This window comes from Eretmochelys imbricata, chromosome 24, assembly GCF_965152235.1.
Source record: "Eretmochelys imbricata isolate rEreImb1 chromosome 24, rEreImb1.hap1, whole genome shotgun sequence".
Lineage (NCBI taxonomy): Eukaryota > Metazoa > Chordata > Testudines > Cheloniidae > Eretmochelys > Eretmochelys imbricata.
The window spans coordinates 20119094-20136867 of NC_135595.1; the positions used below are offsets into that span (position 1 = coordinate 20119094).

The window sequence follows — 17774 nt, forward strand, 5'->3', positions numbered from 1 at the left end:
TCACTAGTGCTTTATATCTGGCATGTTGTAAAATGAGGCAAACATCAAGATAAGCTGATGTACCCCCTGAAGACCTGTGTGTACCCCTGGAGTACACAGACCCCTGGCTGAGAACCACTGATCTCCACTAATGCACAAGGGAATTGGCCTCAAGACACATTGCATCACCTGATCAGCCAAAGTCACATGCAGGGTTGTGAAATCTCCCATCTCCGGGTCCACCAGGATGTCATGGGGCAGCCCCAGCCGATCCCCCAGGGGGCAGGTATTTGCCATCCTGCCGGATAAAACCACAGCCAGATGCTTCCTCGCTGTTCTGCTCACTGCAGCTAACATCCAGGCACCATGTGGGTGGCTCTGCCCCTCTGCCTGCTGTCCGCTCTCCTGGCCACAGGTGAGTCCCGTCCGTCCCCGGGCACAGGGAGCCGGGTGATGTGGTCGGGAATTCACTTGGGGAACATGCTGCTGTCGATGGTGGATTCTGGGGTCAGGATGGAATTTGTGGGTAAAACCAGCAAGAGGAAAACCCGGAGCCACGTCCCCCGGCTGACTCGGGGAGAGCAGGGATTGGAGTCTGGGACTCCCACAGCTCACGGTAGGGGCCTGGCCAGCGGGTCTGAGTCCGTCTGTCCTTCCTTCTTCTCGTTCCTCCTCCAGCTCTCGCCCGAGCTTGGGGTCATCCCGATGAGGAGCAGCACCCCCGTCCACATGTCATCCTGCCGAGAAATGTTCCCCTGCCTGTCAGCGCTGAGATTCCTGCCAGGACTCCTGGCTTCATTCCCCGGGTTTGAAAGGGGAATGCGGGTGCAACGGGTAGGCGCTGGGAGCCAGGACTCCTGGGCTCATTCCCCAGCTGTGGAAGAGGGCTGGGGTGTAGTGAGTTTGAGCAGAGATGGCTGCGAATCAGGACTCCCAGGTTCTGTCCATGGCTCTGAAAGAGGAGTGGGGTCTCGTTGGTAAGAGTGGGCGGGGAGTCAGGACTTCTCGGCTGTCTTCTTGGTTCTAAGCCTGAATTGAACACATCTTTTTTCTACCTCAGTTTCCCTATTTCTTAGATGGGGAGAATATCACTTTGCTACCATCTAGGGACATAGAAGGGGCAGGGAAAGGCGTTCTGAGGTTTAATGGATGTTTCCACATGAAAGCTCTAAAAAAACCAAAGTGGGAAAATCTTTCTTTCTTTCTTTCTTTCTTAAAACTACCTTACGCTCACGTCATGAATTCAAGGCCCCCATGCTCTGGAATGGAAAGAGTTGATGCTCCTGGGATCGCTGGCTGGAGGTGCACAGCCATCAATCCAAAGGCTTAACAAGCGTCAATCGTATTCTGAAAAAGAGAATTGGCAGGATCAGCCATGAAAAGTGGGCTGAAGTCGAGTGTGGCTGAGAGGCAGAGGCCTGGAGCAGAGAGTGACAGCGGGGGGTGTGTGTGTGTGTGAAAGGTTCACCGCAAAGCCAGGCAGAAACCCCTCTTCAGAGCAGCCGAAGTCTTGTTTTTCTGTCTACACAGACATGTGGGGTTTGTTCGCAGGCACAAGCTGCACCCCAGATAGCCACGTCAGCAGCTGAAAATGTATTCTAGCCACAGACACTCAGGCAGCAAACAGACTTGTCTGCAGTGTTGAGTCAGATACAAATGACCAGCTAGCAAGATGCCTTTCCCCATCCGGAGAGTTAAATGGAACTGGGCAGAACTGCTGCAAAAGCAGGTGGCATTTCTCCAAGATCTGCCTGCCCACACGTTCAGTGAGGAGGCATTGGTGGTAACAACTCCCATAGCACCACCTCTTGGTTCCTGGTGGTATTTCGCCTACGGGCACTGCCTGGGGTGGGGTGGGGAGCCGGGGTTTGTACTGAGAAGGGATTTTTCCAACCTCCAGGGAGCGCTCTGCAATGCGAGGTGTGTGCGTCCAGAGAGCTATCGTGCTCCGGCCCCCTGCAGCCCTGCGCCCCCTCAGAAGGGACCTGCGTCACCGTCGTGGCAGAGTTCAGGCTGGGTGAGTGAAAGAAGATTTCTACTAAGTGTAGACACCATTGTCCTCCTGAAGCCAGGGGTCGAACCCAGGAGTCCTGGCTCCCAGCCCCTCCCCCTACTCTAACCAATAGACTCCGCTCCTCTCCAGGAGCAGGGACTGCTCAGTCTGGAAAGATAATGTCATAGACGGGGGACGGGATGAGATGGGGAATTGCACTGGGTGGCTGTGGGGCCTGGATCAGACAGAAGACAGGATTTTATCTGGGTGAGGGGGAAGATGTGATTAGTTGGGGGTGGGGTGGATGGAACAAAAGGGGACGATGGAGCAGCTGGGGGTCCATTTTGGAGTTCAGAGGTGATTCTCTGTTTCCCTTCCACAGAGGGATCCTCCTTGTCCTACACGGCTAAATCGTGCCTGGAGCCCAAGAACTGTGAGCCAGGCCCCTTCTCGCTGACCTATGCGTACAATGTCACCATGCGGGGGAACATCGCCTGCTGTGACACCGACGGCTGCAACGCTGGGGCCATCCCAGGTGTGTGTCTGCTGCAAACCTAGAGCCCTGCTCTGCCCACACCTGCCTGGATAGAACCCAGGAGTCCTGGCTCCCAGCCCCCCTGCTCTAACCACTAGACCCCACTCCCTTCCCCGAGCTGGGATCGAGCCCAGCGTGTGGTGACTCCCCACCCCTGGCTGACTGTGTGTGTCTGACTGTTCTCAGTGCCAACTGTGAGCTCCGTCCCCAACGGCCGGCAGTGCCCGTCATGCTTCTACCTGTGGGGAGGAAACTGTCAGGACAACAAGCCCTTGGCCTGCACCGGCGCCGAGGACCATTGTGTTGAGGAATCTGGGATATTAACACTGGGTAAGTCCTCCAGATGGGGGCGGGGTCTGAACACAGAGTACAAGGTGGAGCCCAGGTGTCCTGGCTCAGTCCCAGGCCCCCTTGCTCTGACCCTCTAGACTCCACTCCTGTGGCAGAGTTGCAGAGAGAACCCTGGAGTCCTACTTGCCGAGATGCCAAAGGAGCACTCAAGGAGGATAAGGCCACTGCGGAGAAACTAAATGAATTCTGTGCATCGGTCTTCACGGCTGAGGCTGGGAGGGAGATTCCCAAACCGGAACCATTCTATTTTCATGACAAATCTGAGGAACTGTCCCAGATTGAGGAGTCATTACAGGAGTTTTTGCAACAAATTGATAAATTAAACAGGAATAAGTCACCAGGACGAGATGGGTTTCGCCCAAGAGATCGGAAGGAACTCAAATGTCAAATTACAGAACGACTTATTGTGGTTTGTAAATTACCATTTAAATCAGCTTCTGTCCCAACTGGCTGGAGGATGGCTAATGACACGCCAATTTTTAAAAAGGGCTCCAGAGGTGATCCTGGCAACTACAGGCCAATAAGTCTGACTTCAGTACAGGGCAAACTCATTGAAACTACAGGAAAGAAGAGAATTGTCAGCCACATAGAGGTACATAATTTGTTGTGGAAGGATCAACATGGTTTCGGTAAAGGGAAATCACGCCTCAGCAATCTACTAGAATTCTCTGAGGGGGTCAACAAGCGTGTGAACAAGGGGAATCCAGTGGATACAGTGTACTTAGATTTTGAGAAAGCCTTTGAAAAGGTCACTCACCAAAGGCTCTTCAGAAACGTGAGCTGTCATGGGATAAAATCCTCTCATGGCTCAGTAACTTGTTAAAAGATAGGGAAAAAAGGGTAGGAAGAAATGGTCAGTTTTCAGAACGGAGAGAGGTAAAAAGTGGGAGTCCCCCAGGGATCTGCACTGGGCCCAGTCCTATTCATAGAATCATAGAATATCAGGGTTGGAAGGGACCTCAGGAGGTCATCTAGTCCAACCCCCTGCTCAAAGCAGGACCAATCCCCAATTAAATCATCCCAGCCAGGGCTTGGTCAAGCCTGATCTTAAAACCTTCTAAGGAAGGAGATTCTACCACCTCCCTAGTTAACGCATTCCAGTGTTTCACCACCCTCTTAGTGAAAAAGTTTTTCCTAATATCCAACCTAAACCTCCCCCACTGCAACTTGAGACCATTACTCCTTGTCCTGTCATCTTTTACCACTGAGAATAGTCTAGAACCATCCTCTCTGGAACCACCTCTCAGGTAGTTGAAAGCAGCTATCAAATCCCTCCTCATTCTTCTCTTCTGCAGACTAAACAATCCCAGTTCCCTCAGCCTCTCCTCATAAGTCATGTGCTCCAGACGCCTAATCATTTTTGTTGTCCTTCGCTGGACTCTCTCCAATTTATCCACATCCTTCTTGTAGTGTGGGGCCCAAAACTGGACACAGTACTCCAGATGAGGCCTCACCAATGTCGAATAGAGGGGAACGATCACGTCCCTCGATCTGCTGGCTATGCCCCTACTTATAAATCCCAAAATGCCATTGGCCTTCTTGGCAAGAAGGGCACACTGCTGACTCATATCCAGCTTCTCGTCCACTGTCACCCCTAGGTCCTTTCCCGCAGAACTGCTGCCTAGCCATTCGGTCCCTAGTCTGTAGCGGTGCCTAGGATTCTTCCGTCCTAAATGCGGGACTCTGCACTTGTCCTTGTTGAACCTCATCAGATTTCTTTTGGCCCAATCCTCTAATTTGTCTAGGTCCCTCTGTATCCTAACCCTACCTGCCACCGTATCTACCACTCTTCCTAATTTAGTATCATCTGCAAATTTGCTGAGAGTGCAATCCACACCATCCTCCAGATCATTTATGAAGATATTGAACAAAACCGGCCCCAGGACTGACCCTTGAGGCACTCCACTTGATACCGGCTGCCAACTAGACATGGAGCCATTGATCACTGCCCGTTGAGCCCGACAATCCAGCCAACTTTGTATCCACCTTATAGTGCATTCATCCAGCCCATACTTCTTTAACTTGCTGACAAGAATACTGTGGGAGACCGTGTCAAAAGCTTTGCTAAAGTCAAGAAACAATACATCCACTGCTTTCCCTTCATCCACAGAACCAGTAATCTCATCATAGAAGGCAATTAGATTAGTCAGGCATGACCTTCCCTTGGTGAATCCATGCTGGCTGTTCCTGATCACTTTCCTCTCATGTAAGTGCTTCAGGATTGATTCCTTGAGGACCTGCTCCATGATTTTTCCGGGGACTGAGGTGAGGCTGACTGGCCTGTAGTTCCCAGCATCCTCCTTCTTCCCTTTTTTAAAGATGGGCACTACATTAGCCTTTTTCCAGTCATCTGGGACTTCCCCCATTCGCCACGAGTTTTCAAAGATAATGGCCAATGGCTCTGCAATCACATCCACCAACTCCTTTAGCACTCTCGGATGCAAGGCATCCGGCCCCATGGACTTGTGCATGTCCAGCTTTTCTAAATAGTCCCGAACCACCTCTTTCTCCACAGAGGGCTGGCCACCTATTCCCCATGCTGTGATGCCCAGCGCAGCAGTCTGGGAGCCGACCTTGTTCCTGAAGACAGAGTCAAAAAAGCATTGAGTACATTAGCTATTCACCATATTCCGAAATGTTCTGGAAAAAGGGGTAAATAGTGAGGTGGCAAAATTTGCAGAAGATACAAACCTACTCAAGATAGTTAAGTCCAAAGCAGACTGTGAAGAGGTACTAAAGGGTCTCTCAAAACAGGGTGACTGGGCAACAAAACGGGAGAGGAAATTCAATGTTGATAAATGCTAAATAATGCACATGGGCAAACATAATCCCAACTAGACATACACAATGATGGGTCAAATTTACCACTCAAGAAAGATCTTGGAGTCTCTATGGAGAGTTCTCTGAAATCATCCACTCCATGTGCAGCGGCTGTGAAAACAGCGAACAGAATGCTGGGAATCATTAAGAAAGGGACAGAGAATAGGACAGAAAAAATCGTGTTGCCTCAATATAAATCATTGGGAGGCCCACAGCTGAACACTGAGTGCGGATGTGGTCGCCCTGTCTCCAAAAAGATCTACTGGAATTGGAAAAGCTTCAGAAAAGCCCAACCAAAATGACGAGGGGGATGGAACGGCTGCCATATGAGGAGAGATTAATAAGAGTGGGACTTTTCATCCTGGAAAAGAGACGGCTAAGGGGGGATAGGAAAGAGTTCTATAAAAGGTTGAAGGGTGTGAAGGAAGTGTTATTACTCTTTCTAACATATGAACTAGGGGCCACCAAATGAAATGAACGGGCAGCAGGTTTAAAAAAACCAAAGGAAGTACTGCTTCACACAACGCACAGTCAACCTGTGGAAATCATTGCCGGGAAATGTTGTGAAGGCGAAGACTACAACAGGGTTCAAACAGGAACGAGAGAAGTTCCTGGAGGACAGGTCCATCTGTGGCTATTAGCCAGGGTGGGCAGGGATGGTGGCCCTAGCCTCTGTTTGCCAGGAGCTGGGAATGGGCGACGGGGGATGGATCACCGGAAGGTTCCCTGTTCTGTTCATTCCCTCTGGGGCACCTGGCATTGGCCAGAGGATACTGGGCTAGATGGACCTTTGGTGTGACCCAGGAGGGCCGTTCCTCTGTTATGTTCTCACGTAGTTCCAGCCCCCTGCTCTGAGCACTACACCCCACTCTACCTGCAGAGCCGGGTGCAGTCCCGCTGGGAGGGGAGTGTGTGAGAGACCTTATTGGGGTCGGGGGGGGATGTGGGAGCCCCTGATTACGTCTCTCTCCCCCCGTACAGGTGACATCACCGTGATGAAGACTGCGGCTGGATGTGCCTCCCCTGGCGCTTGCATGAAGAGCGTGGGGAAGAACAAATACGCCCAGGGCATGGTGGAGATGCTGAGCCGGGCCAAGTGCTACCCAGCTCCCAGGGCCGGTGGAGGCATTGGGGAGCCCTGAGTCCCGGACTAGCGTCCTTCCCTTCTGCTGCATGCCGGGCTGCTGTGCACCTCCCTTCAGCAGCCACCGGCTGCTGCTTCTCTTTGGGGGGGATTCTGGGTTCCTTTTGTGCATTGGCTGAATAAAGTGAGTTGTGGGGAAAGCACCCCCCTAGCTCCTTGTCCCCTGACCGCCCCGTACCGGGCCCCCCCGCCCCTATCTGTGCACAAGTGATGCTGGCAGGAAGAGAACTCGGGAGTCCTGACTCCCAGTAACCCCCCCTGTAACCCACCAGAGCCCACTCCCTTCTGAAAGCCAGGGATAGAGCCCAGGAGTCCTGGCTCCCAAGCCCCCTGCTCTAACCACTGGACCCCCTCCCCTTGCAGGGCCAGGGAATGGAACCAAGGAGTCCTGCCTAGACCCCCTCCCCCAGGGGAAGGCCCGTGGCCGGGGGAAAGGCACCAGCTGGCTAAGCTCCCCTGGGGAAGGAGGGCTGTGGGAAGGAGAGGCCGTGGCTCACCCAGCTGTCCAGGCGGGCGGAAACGCCCTGGAGGGGAGCAATGTCCTTCTAGGTTGATTTTGCAGGGCTCAGTTCGTCCCGCTCTCTGGGGCGGCTCCACTGGGAGTGACGGGCTCAGGGAGGGTGTCAGGAAACAGGGCAGATCCCCCCAGCCGGTGGTGCTCTGTGAGCAGATTTCACCCAGCGTGAACTCCTGGATCGCTGCCCCCGTCTGACCCCGGAGTCACAGCCAGTCCCCTCAGATACTCTCAGACAAGCCGGACTTTGGGAGGAAAGGTCACGTACACCCCAAACCAGCCCACCTAGGTTGTTCCCAGCCCCAGGAGACCGGTCACTTACCCCAGAGCCACGGGACCCCAGATCCTACACCAAAGGCAACGCTGGCAGCCAGGTCTGTAGGAAACTCGCTAAAGGTTCGTGAGCTAAGGAAAGGGAATGAGGGTCACGAGGGGTTAAAGCCGGTAAAATTCATGCCCAGGTGAGTCGCAGTCTGTAATTCCAAACGGTGGCGGTGATGGAAGAAACTGCCGTTTTCCCAAGTCTTTTCAGGTGCCCCCAGACAGTCTCCAGGGCTCCCCGCTTTGCATCCCGTTCTGGTCCCTGTAAGAGTCCAGCCAGCCCAGCGAGGCAGGATCCTTCCCTGAATCCATCCTTACAGCTTCTTCTCCCAGAGAACAAGCTGGCAGGGCCCCCACCCACGTGGGCTTTGCCTTCGATGGGGAGAGGGAGGAACGCGGCGGTCAGCACACGCGATGGCCCCTGCCTTTGGGGTCAGCACTTTTCTGGTGCTAAAGTTGCTCATTAGCATCCCTCCGGCGTCTCTGCTGGGTCAGTGAGTCCCAGGGCTGTGCTCAGGGTGAATGGTTGTTACTCCGTTAAAAGAGCAGACGGGGAAGGGAAAACCATACCACGGCCCATTGGTTTTCATGAAATCGAAACTCCAAACACACTCTTCTACCTGCGCCATGCCTTTGATCTAGGCCAGGGTCTCTCGACATTTCCAGACAGCTGTACCCCTTGCGGGAGTCTGATGTGTCTTGGGTACCCTAAATTTCCCCTCACTGAAAAACGACTTGCTCACAAAAGCAGCCATAAAAATGCACAATGTCATGGCCGTGCTGCTGCTGACAAGCTGCTTCCTTTCTCATTTCCGCCATTATAAAATCACTCGGTGGGAACGCAGGACAAATCCTGCACTGGCATTTCAGTGTAGAGTATATAGAACAATGTGAACAAGGGGTCGACATTTTAGCTCGTACTGACTTCACTCGTGCCTTAATGCGGCCGGTTGTAAAACGAGGCAAACATGAAGATGAGCTGATGTTCCCCCCGGAAGACCTGTGTGTACCCCTGGGGTACATGGACCCCTGGCTGAGAACCACTGATCTGCACTAATGCACAAGGGAATTGGCCTCAAGACACATTGGTATCATCTGATCAGCCAGTGTCCCATGCAGGGTTGTGAAATCTCCCATCTCCGGGCCCACCAGGATGTCACGGGGCAGCCCCAGCCGATCCCCCAGGGGGCAGGTATTTGCCAACCTTTCCACAGAGCAGGACCTGGGGATTACAGTGGATGAGAAGCTGGCTATGAGACAGCAGGGTGGCCTTGTTGCCAAGAAGGCCAATGGCGTTTTGGGCTGCATCAGTAGGAGCGTTGCCAGCAGATGGAGGGAAGTGATTATTCCCCTCTATTCGGCACTGGTGAGGCCACATCTGGAGTACTGGGTCCAGTTTTGGGCCCCCCACTACAGAAGGGATGTGGAAAAATTGGAGAGAGTCCAGCGGAGGGCAAGGAAAATGATTAGGGGGCTGGGGCACGTGACTTAGGAGGGGAGGCTGAGGGAACTGGGCTTCTTTTGTCTGCAGAAGAGAAGAGTGAGGGGGAATTTGATAGCAGCCTTCAACTACCTGAGGGGGGCTCCAAAGAGGGTGGTGCTCAGCTGTTCTCAGTGGTGGCAGATGACAGAACGAGGAGCAATGGTCTCCAGTTGCAGTGGGGGAGGTCTAGGCTGGAGATTAGGAAACACCATTTCAATAGGAGGGTGGTGAAGCGCTGCATTGGGTTCCCTAGGGAGGGGGTGGAATCTCCACCCTTTGACGTGTTTAACACCCAGCTTGACACAGCCCTGGCTGGGATGAATTAGTTGGGGTGGGTCCTGCTTTGAGCAGGGGTTGGACTAGATGACCTCCTGAGCTCTCTTCCAACCCTGATCTTCTATGGTTCTCTGATTCTCTGAACCTGCCTGCCGTACCCACAGCCAGCTGCTTCATCACTGCTCTGGTCACTGCAGAAAATGCCCAGCCACCATGTGGGTGCCCCAGCCCTTCTGCCTGCTGTCTGCTCTCCTGGTCACAGGGGAGACCCTTCCGTCCCCAGGCACAGGGAGCCGGGCACCGATGAGGAGCAGGAAATGCTTGGAAAAAACAGAAAATTCTCAGGAGCCAGGAAAACCGTCCCCCACCCTTGTCATCCTGCTTGGAAATGTTCCCCTGCCCCCAGCACTGAGATTCCTGCCAGGACTCCTGGGTTCATTCCCCGGCTCTGGGAGGGAGTGGGGCGTCTCTTCTGAGGTGTATGTGCCCCACGCTGGCCCAGCGAGCGCAGGGAGAAAAGGGCCGAGCAGCGGGAGGGGTTTGCAGATTCCTGGGCACAGGGACTAGCGTGAGGGCCGCGCTGAGCTGCGTGAGCCGGGACCGAGCCGTGCTTGGCCAGGAGGGGACACTGTTGCACCATCGCACTGACTCACATGGTCTCATTTCTGGGAGCCAGGACTCCTGGGTTCTATCCCCAGGTCAGGGACGGGGTGGGTCTAGAATAGGCTGGAAGCCAGCAGCAATTCGGACTCCTTGCTTAAAAGAACAGGAGTACTTGTGGCACCTTAGAGACTAACAAATTCATAAAAATTTGTTAGTCTCTAAGATGCCACAAGTACTCCCGTCCTTTTTGGGGATTCAGACTAACACGGCTGCTACTCTGAAATCTGATTCCTTAGCTGTATTCGTGGCTCCGAGTCTGACACTGCCTCTTTCTGCCTCAGTTTCCCTGATTATAAGATGGGGGTAATGTTCCCTTCCTCCCACCTGGGACCCTGGCAAAGGCGGGAGAAGGCTTTTGGAGGTTGAAGTGATGTTTCCAGATGAAAGCTCTGAAAAAAACCAAAGTGGACCAATTGGTTTTCTTTCTTTCGTCCTTCCATTAAAAACTTATGTTCACTGACTGAATTGAAACTCTCCCAAGCTCTGGACAGGAAAGAGTTAAGGATCATGGGATCTCTTCAGCCAGCCCAGAGTTTTTGCATGCACGATGGAGGTGTGAAGCCATCAGTGGCAAGGGTGAACGATCACCAATCAAATTTGGAAGAAGAGAGTTGACAGGACAGGATGGTCCCCGGCTTTGGAGTCGACACTTTTCTGGTGCTTGCATTTCAGTGTAGAGTATATAGAGCAATATGAACAAGGGGCCGACAGTTTAGCTCGTACTGACTTCACTCGTGCCTTAATGTGGCCGGTTGTAAAATGAGGCAAATATCTAGATGAGCTGATGTACCCCCGGAAGACCTGTGTGTACCCCTGGGGTACACGGACCCCTGGCTGAGAACCGCTGATCTCCACTAATGCACAAGGGAATTGGCCTCAGTACACATTGGCATCACCTGATTAGCCAGTGTCACATGCAGGGCTGTGAAATCTCCCATCTCCGGGCCCACCAAGATGTCATGGGGCAGCCCCAGCCGATCCCCCAGGGGGCAGGTATTTGCCAACCTGCCTGAGAAAACCACAGCCAGATGCTTCCTCGCTGTTCTGCTCACTGCAGCAAGCACCCGGGCACCATGTGGGTGGCTCTGCCCCTCTGCCTGCTGTCCGCTCTCCTGGCCACAGGTGAGTCCCGTCCGTCCCCAGGCACAGGGAGCCGGGTGGTGGGGGCGGGATTTCACCTGGGGAACGTGCCGCTGTGGATGGCGGATTCTGGGGTCAGGATGGAATTTGTGGGTAAAACCAGCGAGAGGAAAACCCGGGGCCATGTCCCCCGACTGAATTGGGGAGAGCAGGGAGTGGAGCCTGGGACTCCCACAGCCCATGCTAGGTGCCTGGCCAGTGGGTCTGAGTCCGTCTGTCCTTCCTTCTTCTCGTTCCTTCTCCAGCTCTCACCCGGGCTTGGGGTCATCCCGATGAGCAGCACCACCCCCATCCACATGTAATCCTGCTTGGAAATGTTCCCCTGCCCATCAGCGCTGAGATTCCTGCCAGGACTCCTGGCTTCATTCCCCGGGTTTCAAAGGGGAATGGGGATGCAACGGGTGGGGGCTGGGAGCCAGGACTTCTGGGCTCATTCCCCAGCTGTAGAAGAGGGCTGGGGTGTAGTGAGTTTGAGCGGAGATGGCTGCAAATCAGGACTCCCGGGTTCTGTCCGTGGCCTGAAAGAGGAGTGGGGTCTCATGGGTTAGAGTGAGCTGGGAGTCAGGAGTGAGGAGTTCTCGACTGTCTTCTTGGTTCTAACCCTGAATTGAACACATCTTTTTTCTACCTCAGTTTCCATATTTCTTTGATAGTGATAATATAATATGATAATATAACTTTGCTACATTCTAGGGACATAGAAGGGGCAGGGGAAGGCATTCTGAGGTTTAATTGATGTTTCCACATGAAAGCTCTAAAAAAACCAAAGTGGGCAAATTTCTTTCTTTCTTTCTTTCTTTCTTTCTTTCTTTCTTTCTTAAAAACCTTACACGCACATCATGAATTTAAAGGCCCCCACGCTATGGAGAGGAAAGAGTTGATGCTCCTGGGATCGCTGGCTGGAGGTGCACAGCCATCTATCCAAAGGCTTAACAAGCATCAATCGTATTCTGAAGAAGAGAATTGGGAGGATCAGCGATGAAAAGTGGGCTGAAGTCGAGTGTGGCTGAGCTGACGTAACTCTGAGAGGCAGAGGCCTGGAGCAGAGAGTGACGGCGGGGTGTGTGTGTGTGTGTGTGTGTGAAAGGTTCACCGCAAAGCCAGGCAGAAACCCCTCCTCAGAGCAGCTGAATTCTTGTTTTTCTGTCTACACAGACGAGTGGGGTTTGTTCGCAGGCACAAGCTGCACCCCAGATAGCCACGTCAGCAGCTGAAAATGTATTCTAGCCACAGACACTCAGGCAGCAAACAGACTTGTCTGCAGTGTTGAGTCAGATACAAATGACCAGCTAGCAAGATGCCTTTCCCCATCCGGAGAGTTAAATGGAACTGGGCAGAACTGCTGCAAAAGCAGGTGGCATTTCTCCAAGATCTGCCTGCCCACACGTTCAGTGAGGAGGCATTGGTGGTAACAACTCCCACAGCGCCACCTCTTGGTTCCTGGTGGTATTTCGCCCACGGGCACTGCCTGGGGAGGGGTGGGGAGCAGGGGTTTGTACCGAGAAGGGATTTTTCCAACCTCCAGGGAGCGCTCTGCAATGCGAGGTGTGTGCGTCCAAAGAGCAATCGTGCTCCGGCTCCCTGCAGCCCTGCGCCCCCTCGGAAGGGACCTGCGTCACCGTCGTGGCAGAGATGAGGCTGGGTGAGTGAAAGAAGATTCCTACTAAGTGTAGACACCATTGTCCTCCTGAAGCCAGGGGTCGAACCCAGGAGTCCTGGCTCCCACCCCCTCCTCCTACTCTAACCAATAGCCTCCGCTCCTCTCCAGGAGCAGGGACTGCTCAGTCTGGAAAGATAATGTCATAGACGGGGGATGGGATGAGATGGGGAATTGCAGTGGGTGACTGTGGGGCCTGGATCAGACAGAAGAGAGGATTTTATTGGGGGTCGGGGGAAAGATGAGATTAGTTGGGGGTGGGGTGGATGGAACAAAAGGGGAGGATGGAGCAGCTGGGGATCCATTGGGGAGCTCAGAGGTGATTCTCTGTTTCTCTTCCACAGAGGGATACTACTTCTCCTACACGGCTAAATCGTGCCTGGAGCCCAAGAACTGTGAGTCCGGTCCCTTCTCGCTGACCTACGCGCAGAATGTCACCATGCGGGCGAACATCGCCTGCTGTAACACCGACGGCTGCAACGCCGGGGCCATCCCAGGTGTGTGTCTGCTGCAAACCTAGAGCTCTGCTCCGGCCACACCTGCCTGGAGAGAACCCAGGAGTCCTGGCTCCCAGCCTCACCCCCCACCTCTAACCCCTAGACCCCACTTCCCTCCCACAGCTGGTGACAGAACCCAGGAGTCCTGGCTCCCAGCTCCCCTGCTCTAATCACTAGACCCCACTCCCTTCCCCGAGCTGGGATCGAGCCCAGCGTGTGGTGACTCCCCACCCCTGGCTGACTGTGTGTGTCTGACTGTTCTCAGTGCCAACTGTGAGCTCCGTCCCCAATGGCCGGCAGTGCCAGATGGTTTTCATAGTGGATCGTTTTGACAAGCAGCCGGTGGGGATGTTGGCCTGCACCGGCGCCGAGGACCATTGTGTTGAGGAATCTGGGATATTAACACTGGGTAAGTCCTCCAGATGGGGGCGGGGTCTGAACACAGAGTACGAGGTGGAGCCCAGGTGTCCTGGCTCAGTCCCAGCCCCCCTTGCTCTGACCCACTAGACTCCACTCCCCTGGCAGAGTTGCAGAGAGAACCCTGGAGTCCTACTTGCCGAGATGCCAAAGGAGCACCCAAGGAGGATAAGGCCACTGCGGAGAAACTAAATGAATTCTGTGCATCGGTCTTCACGGCTGAGGCTGGGAGGGAGATTCCCAAACCTGAGCCATTCTGTTTTCATAACAAATCTGAGGAACTGTCCCAGATTGAGGAGTCATTACAGGAGTCTTTGCAAGAAATTGATAAATTAAACAGTAATAAGTCACCAGGACCAGATGGGATTCGCCCAAGAGTTCGGAAGGAACTCAAATGTCAAATTACAGAACTACTAACTGTGGTTTGTAACCTACCATTTAAATCAGCTTCTGTCCCAAATGGCTGGAGGATGGCTAATGACATGCCAATTTCTAAAAAGGGCTCCAGAGGTGATCCCATGAACAACAGGCCAATAAGTCTGACTTCAGTATTGGGCAAACTCATTGAAACTATAGGAAAGAAGAGAACTATCAGTCACATAGATGAACATAATTTGTTGGGGAAGGGTCAACATGGTTTCGGTAAAGGAAAATCACGCCTCACCAATCTACTAGAATTCTCTGAGGGGGTCAACAAGCGTGTGGACAAGGGGGATCCCATGAATATAATGTACTTAGATTTAGAAAGCGTCCCTCACCAAAGGCTCTTAAGCAAAGTGAACTGTCATGGGATAAAATCCTCTTATGGCTCAGTAACTGGTTAAAAGATAGGGAAAAAAGGGTAGGAAAAATGGTCAGTGTTCAGAACGGAGAGAGGTAAATAGTGGGAGTCCCCCAGGGATCTGCACTGGGCCCAGTCCTATTCACCATATTCCGAAATGTTCTGGAAAAAGGGGTAAATAGTGAGGTGGCAAAATTTGCAGAAGATACAAACCTACTCAAGATAGTTAAGTCCAAAGGAGACTGCGAAGAGGTACTAAAGGATCTCTCAGAACTGGGTGACTGGGCAACAAAACGGCAGATGAAATTCAATGTTGATAAATGCAAAGTAATGCACATGGGCAAACGTAATCCCAACTAGACATACACAATGATGGGTCGAATTTACCACTCAAGAAAGATCTTGGAGTCATAGTGGAGAGTTCTCTGAAATCATCCACTCCATGTGCAGCGGCCGTGAAGAAAGCGAACAGAATGCTGGGAATCATTAAGAAAGGGACAGAGAATAAGACAGACAATAGCATGTTGCCTCTATATAAATCCATGGGACGCCCACAGCTTGAACACTGCGTACGGATGTGGTCGCCCCTTCTCAAAAAAGAGATATTGGAATTGGAAAAGCTTCAGAAAAGCCCAACCAAAATGATGAGGGGGATGGAAGTGCTGCCATATGAGGAGAGATTAATAAGAGTGGGACTTTTCACCTTGGAAAAGAGACGGCTAAGGGGGCATATGATCGAGGTCTTGAGAAGATTGAAGGGTGTGGAGGAAGGAAATAAGGAAGAGTTATTTACTCCTCCTAACATAAGAACGGGGGGTCACCACAGGCAGCAGGATTAAAACAAACAAAAGGCAGTACTGCTTCACACAATGCACAGTCAACCTGTGGAACTCCTTGCCAGAGGATGTTTTGAAGGCCAAGACTATAACAGGGTTCAAACAGGAACTAGAGAAGTTCCTGGAGGACAGGTCCATCTGTGGCTATTAGCCAGGGTGGGCAGGGATGGTGGCCCTAGCCTCTGTTTGCCAGGAGCTGGGAATGGGCGACAGGGGATGGATCACCGGAAGGTTCCCTGTTCTGTTCATTCCCTCTGGGGCACCTGGCATTGGCCAGAGGATACTGGGCTAGATGGACCTTTGGTGTAGCCCAGGAGGACCGTTCCTCTGTTATGTTCTCACTTTGTTCCAGCCCCCTGCTCTGCGCACGAGACCCCACTCTGCCTGCAGAGCCGGGTGCAGTCCTGGTGGGAGGGGAGTGTGTGACAAACCACATGGGGGTCAGGGGAGGGGATGTGGGAGCCCCTGATGACGTCTCTCTCCCCCCGTCCAGGTAACATCACCGTGAAGAAGGCTGTGGCTGGATGTGCCTCCCCTGGCGCTTGCATGAAGAGAGAGGGGGAGAGGAAATACGCCCAGGGCGTGGTGGAGATGCTGAGCCGGGCCGAGTGCTACCCAGCTCCCAGGGCCGGTGGAGGCATCGGGCAGCCCTGAGCCCCAGTCTGGAGTCCTGCCCTTCTGCTGCGTGCCGGGCTGCAGTGCACCTCCCTTCAGCAGCCACCGGCTGCTGCTTCTCTTTGGGGGGATTGCGGGTTTCTTTTGTGCATTGGCTGAATCAAGCGAGTTGTGGGGAAAGCACCCCCCTAGCTCCTTGTCCCCTGACCGCCCCGTACCGGGCCCCCCCCGCCCCTATCTGTGCACAAGTGATGCTGGCAGGAAGAGAACCCGGGAGTCCTGACTCCCAGTAATCCCCCCAGTAACCCACCAGAGCCCACTCCCTTCTGAAAGCCAGGGATAGAGCCCAGGAGTCCTGGCTCCCAAGCCCCCTGCTCTAACCACTGGACCCCTCTCCCCTTGCAGGGCCAGGGAATGGAACCCAGGAGTCCTGCCTGGACCCCCTCCCGGAAGGCAAGGCCCGTGGCCGGGGGAAAGGCACCGGCTGGCTGAGCTCCCCTGGGGAAGGAGGGCTGTGGGAAGGAGAGGCCGTGGCTCACCCAGCTGTCCAGGCGGGCGGGAACGCCCTGGAGGGGAGCAATGTCCTTCTAGGTTGATTTTGCAGGGCTCAGTTCGTCCCGCTCTCTGGGGCGGCTCCACTGGGAGTGACGGGCTCAGGGAGGGTGTCAGGAAACAGGGCAGATCCCCCCAGCCGGTGGTGCTCTGTGAGCAGATTTCACCCAGTGTGAACTCCTGGATCGCTGCCCCCGTCTGACCCCGGAGTCACAGCCAGTCCCCTCAGATACTCTCAGACAAGCCGGACTTTGGGAGGAAACCTCACGTACACCCCAAACCAGCCCACCCAGGTTGTCCCCTGCCCCAGGAGACTGGTCACTTACCCCAGAGCCACGGGACCCCAGATCCTACACCAAAGGCAACGCTGGCAGCCAGGTCTGTAGGAAACTCGCTAAAGGTTCATGAGCTAAGGAAAGGGAATGAGGGTCACGAGGGGTTAAAGCAGGTAAAATTCATGCCCAGGTGAGTCGCAGTCTGTAATTCCAAACGGTGGCGGTGATGGAAGAAACTGCCATTTTCCCAAGTCTTTTCAGGTGCCCCCAGACGGTCTCCAGGGCTCCCCGCTTTGCATCCGGTTCCGGTCCCTGTAAGAGTCCAGCCGGCCCAGTGAGGCAGGATCCTTCCCTGAATCCATCCTTACAGCTTCTTCTCCCAGAGAACAAGCTGGCAGGGCCCCCACCCACGTGGGCTTTGCCTTCGATGGGGGGAGGGAGGAACGCGGCGGTCAGCACACACGATGGCCCCTGCCTTTGGGGTCAGCACTTTTCTGGTGCTAAAGTTCCTCCTTAGCATCCCTCCGGCATCTCTGCTGGGTCAGTGAGTCCCAGGGCTGTGCTCAGGGTGAATGGTTGTTACTCCGTTAAAAGAGCAGACGGGGAAGGGAAAACCATACCACGGCCCATTGGTTTTCATTAAATCGAAACTCCAAACACACTCTTCTACCTTCGCCATCCCTTTGATCTAGGCCAGGAGCTCTCGACCTTTCCAGACAGCTGTACCCCTTGCGGGAGTCTGATGTGTCTTGGGTACCCCCAGTTTCCCGTCACTTAAAAACGACTTGCTCACAAAACCAGCCATAAAAATGCACAAGGTCACGGCCATGCTGCTGCTGACAAGCTGCTTCCTTTCTCATTTCCGCCATTATAAAATAACTGGGCGGGAACGCAGGACAAATCCTGCACTGGCATTTCAGTGTAG

The 17774-nt window shown here is 53.7% G+C and overlaps 1 protein-coding gene across 1 annotated transcript; it reads left to right on the top strand.

The window, feature by feature from the left end:
- Positions 1-300: 300 nt before the first annotated feature.
- Positions 301-16061, top strand: LOC144279582 (phospholipase A2 inhibitor and Ly6/PLAUR domain-containing protein-like). Its single transcript, XM_077841154.1, is given in 7 exon segments — positions 301-394; positions 1880-1996; positions 2355-2507; positions 2694-2748; positions 11747-11762; positions 13710-13782; positions 15901-16061. Coding segments are annotated over 7 exon segments (669 nt in total).
- The last annotated feature ends 1713 nt before the right edge of the window (positions 16062-17774 follow it).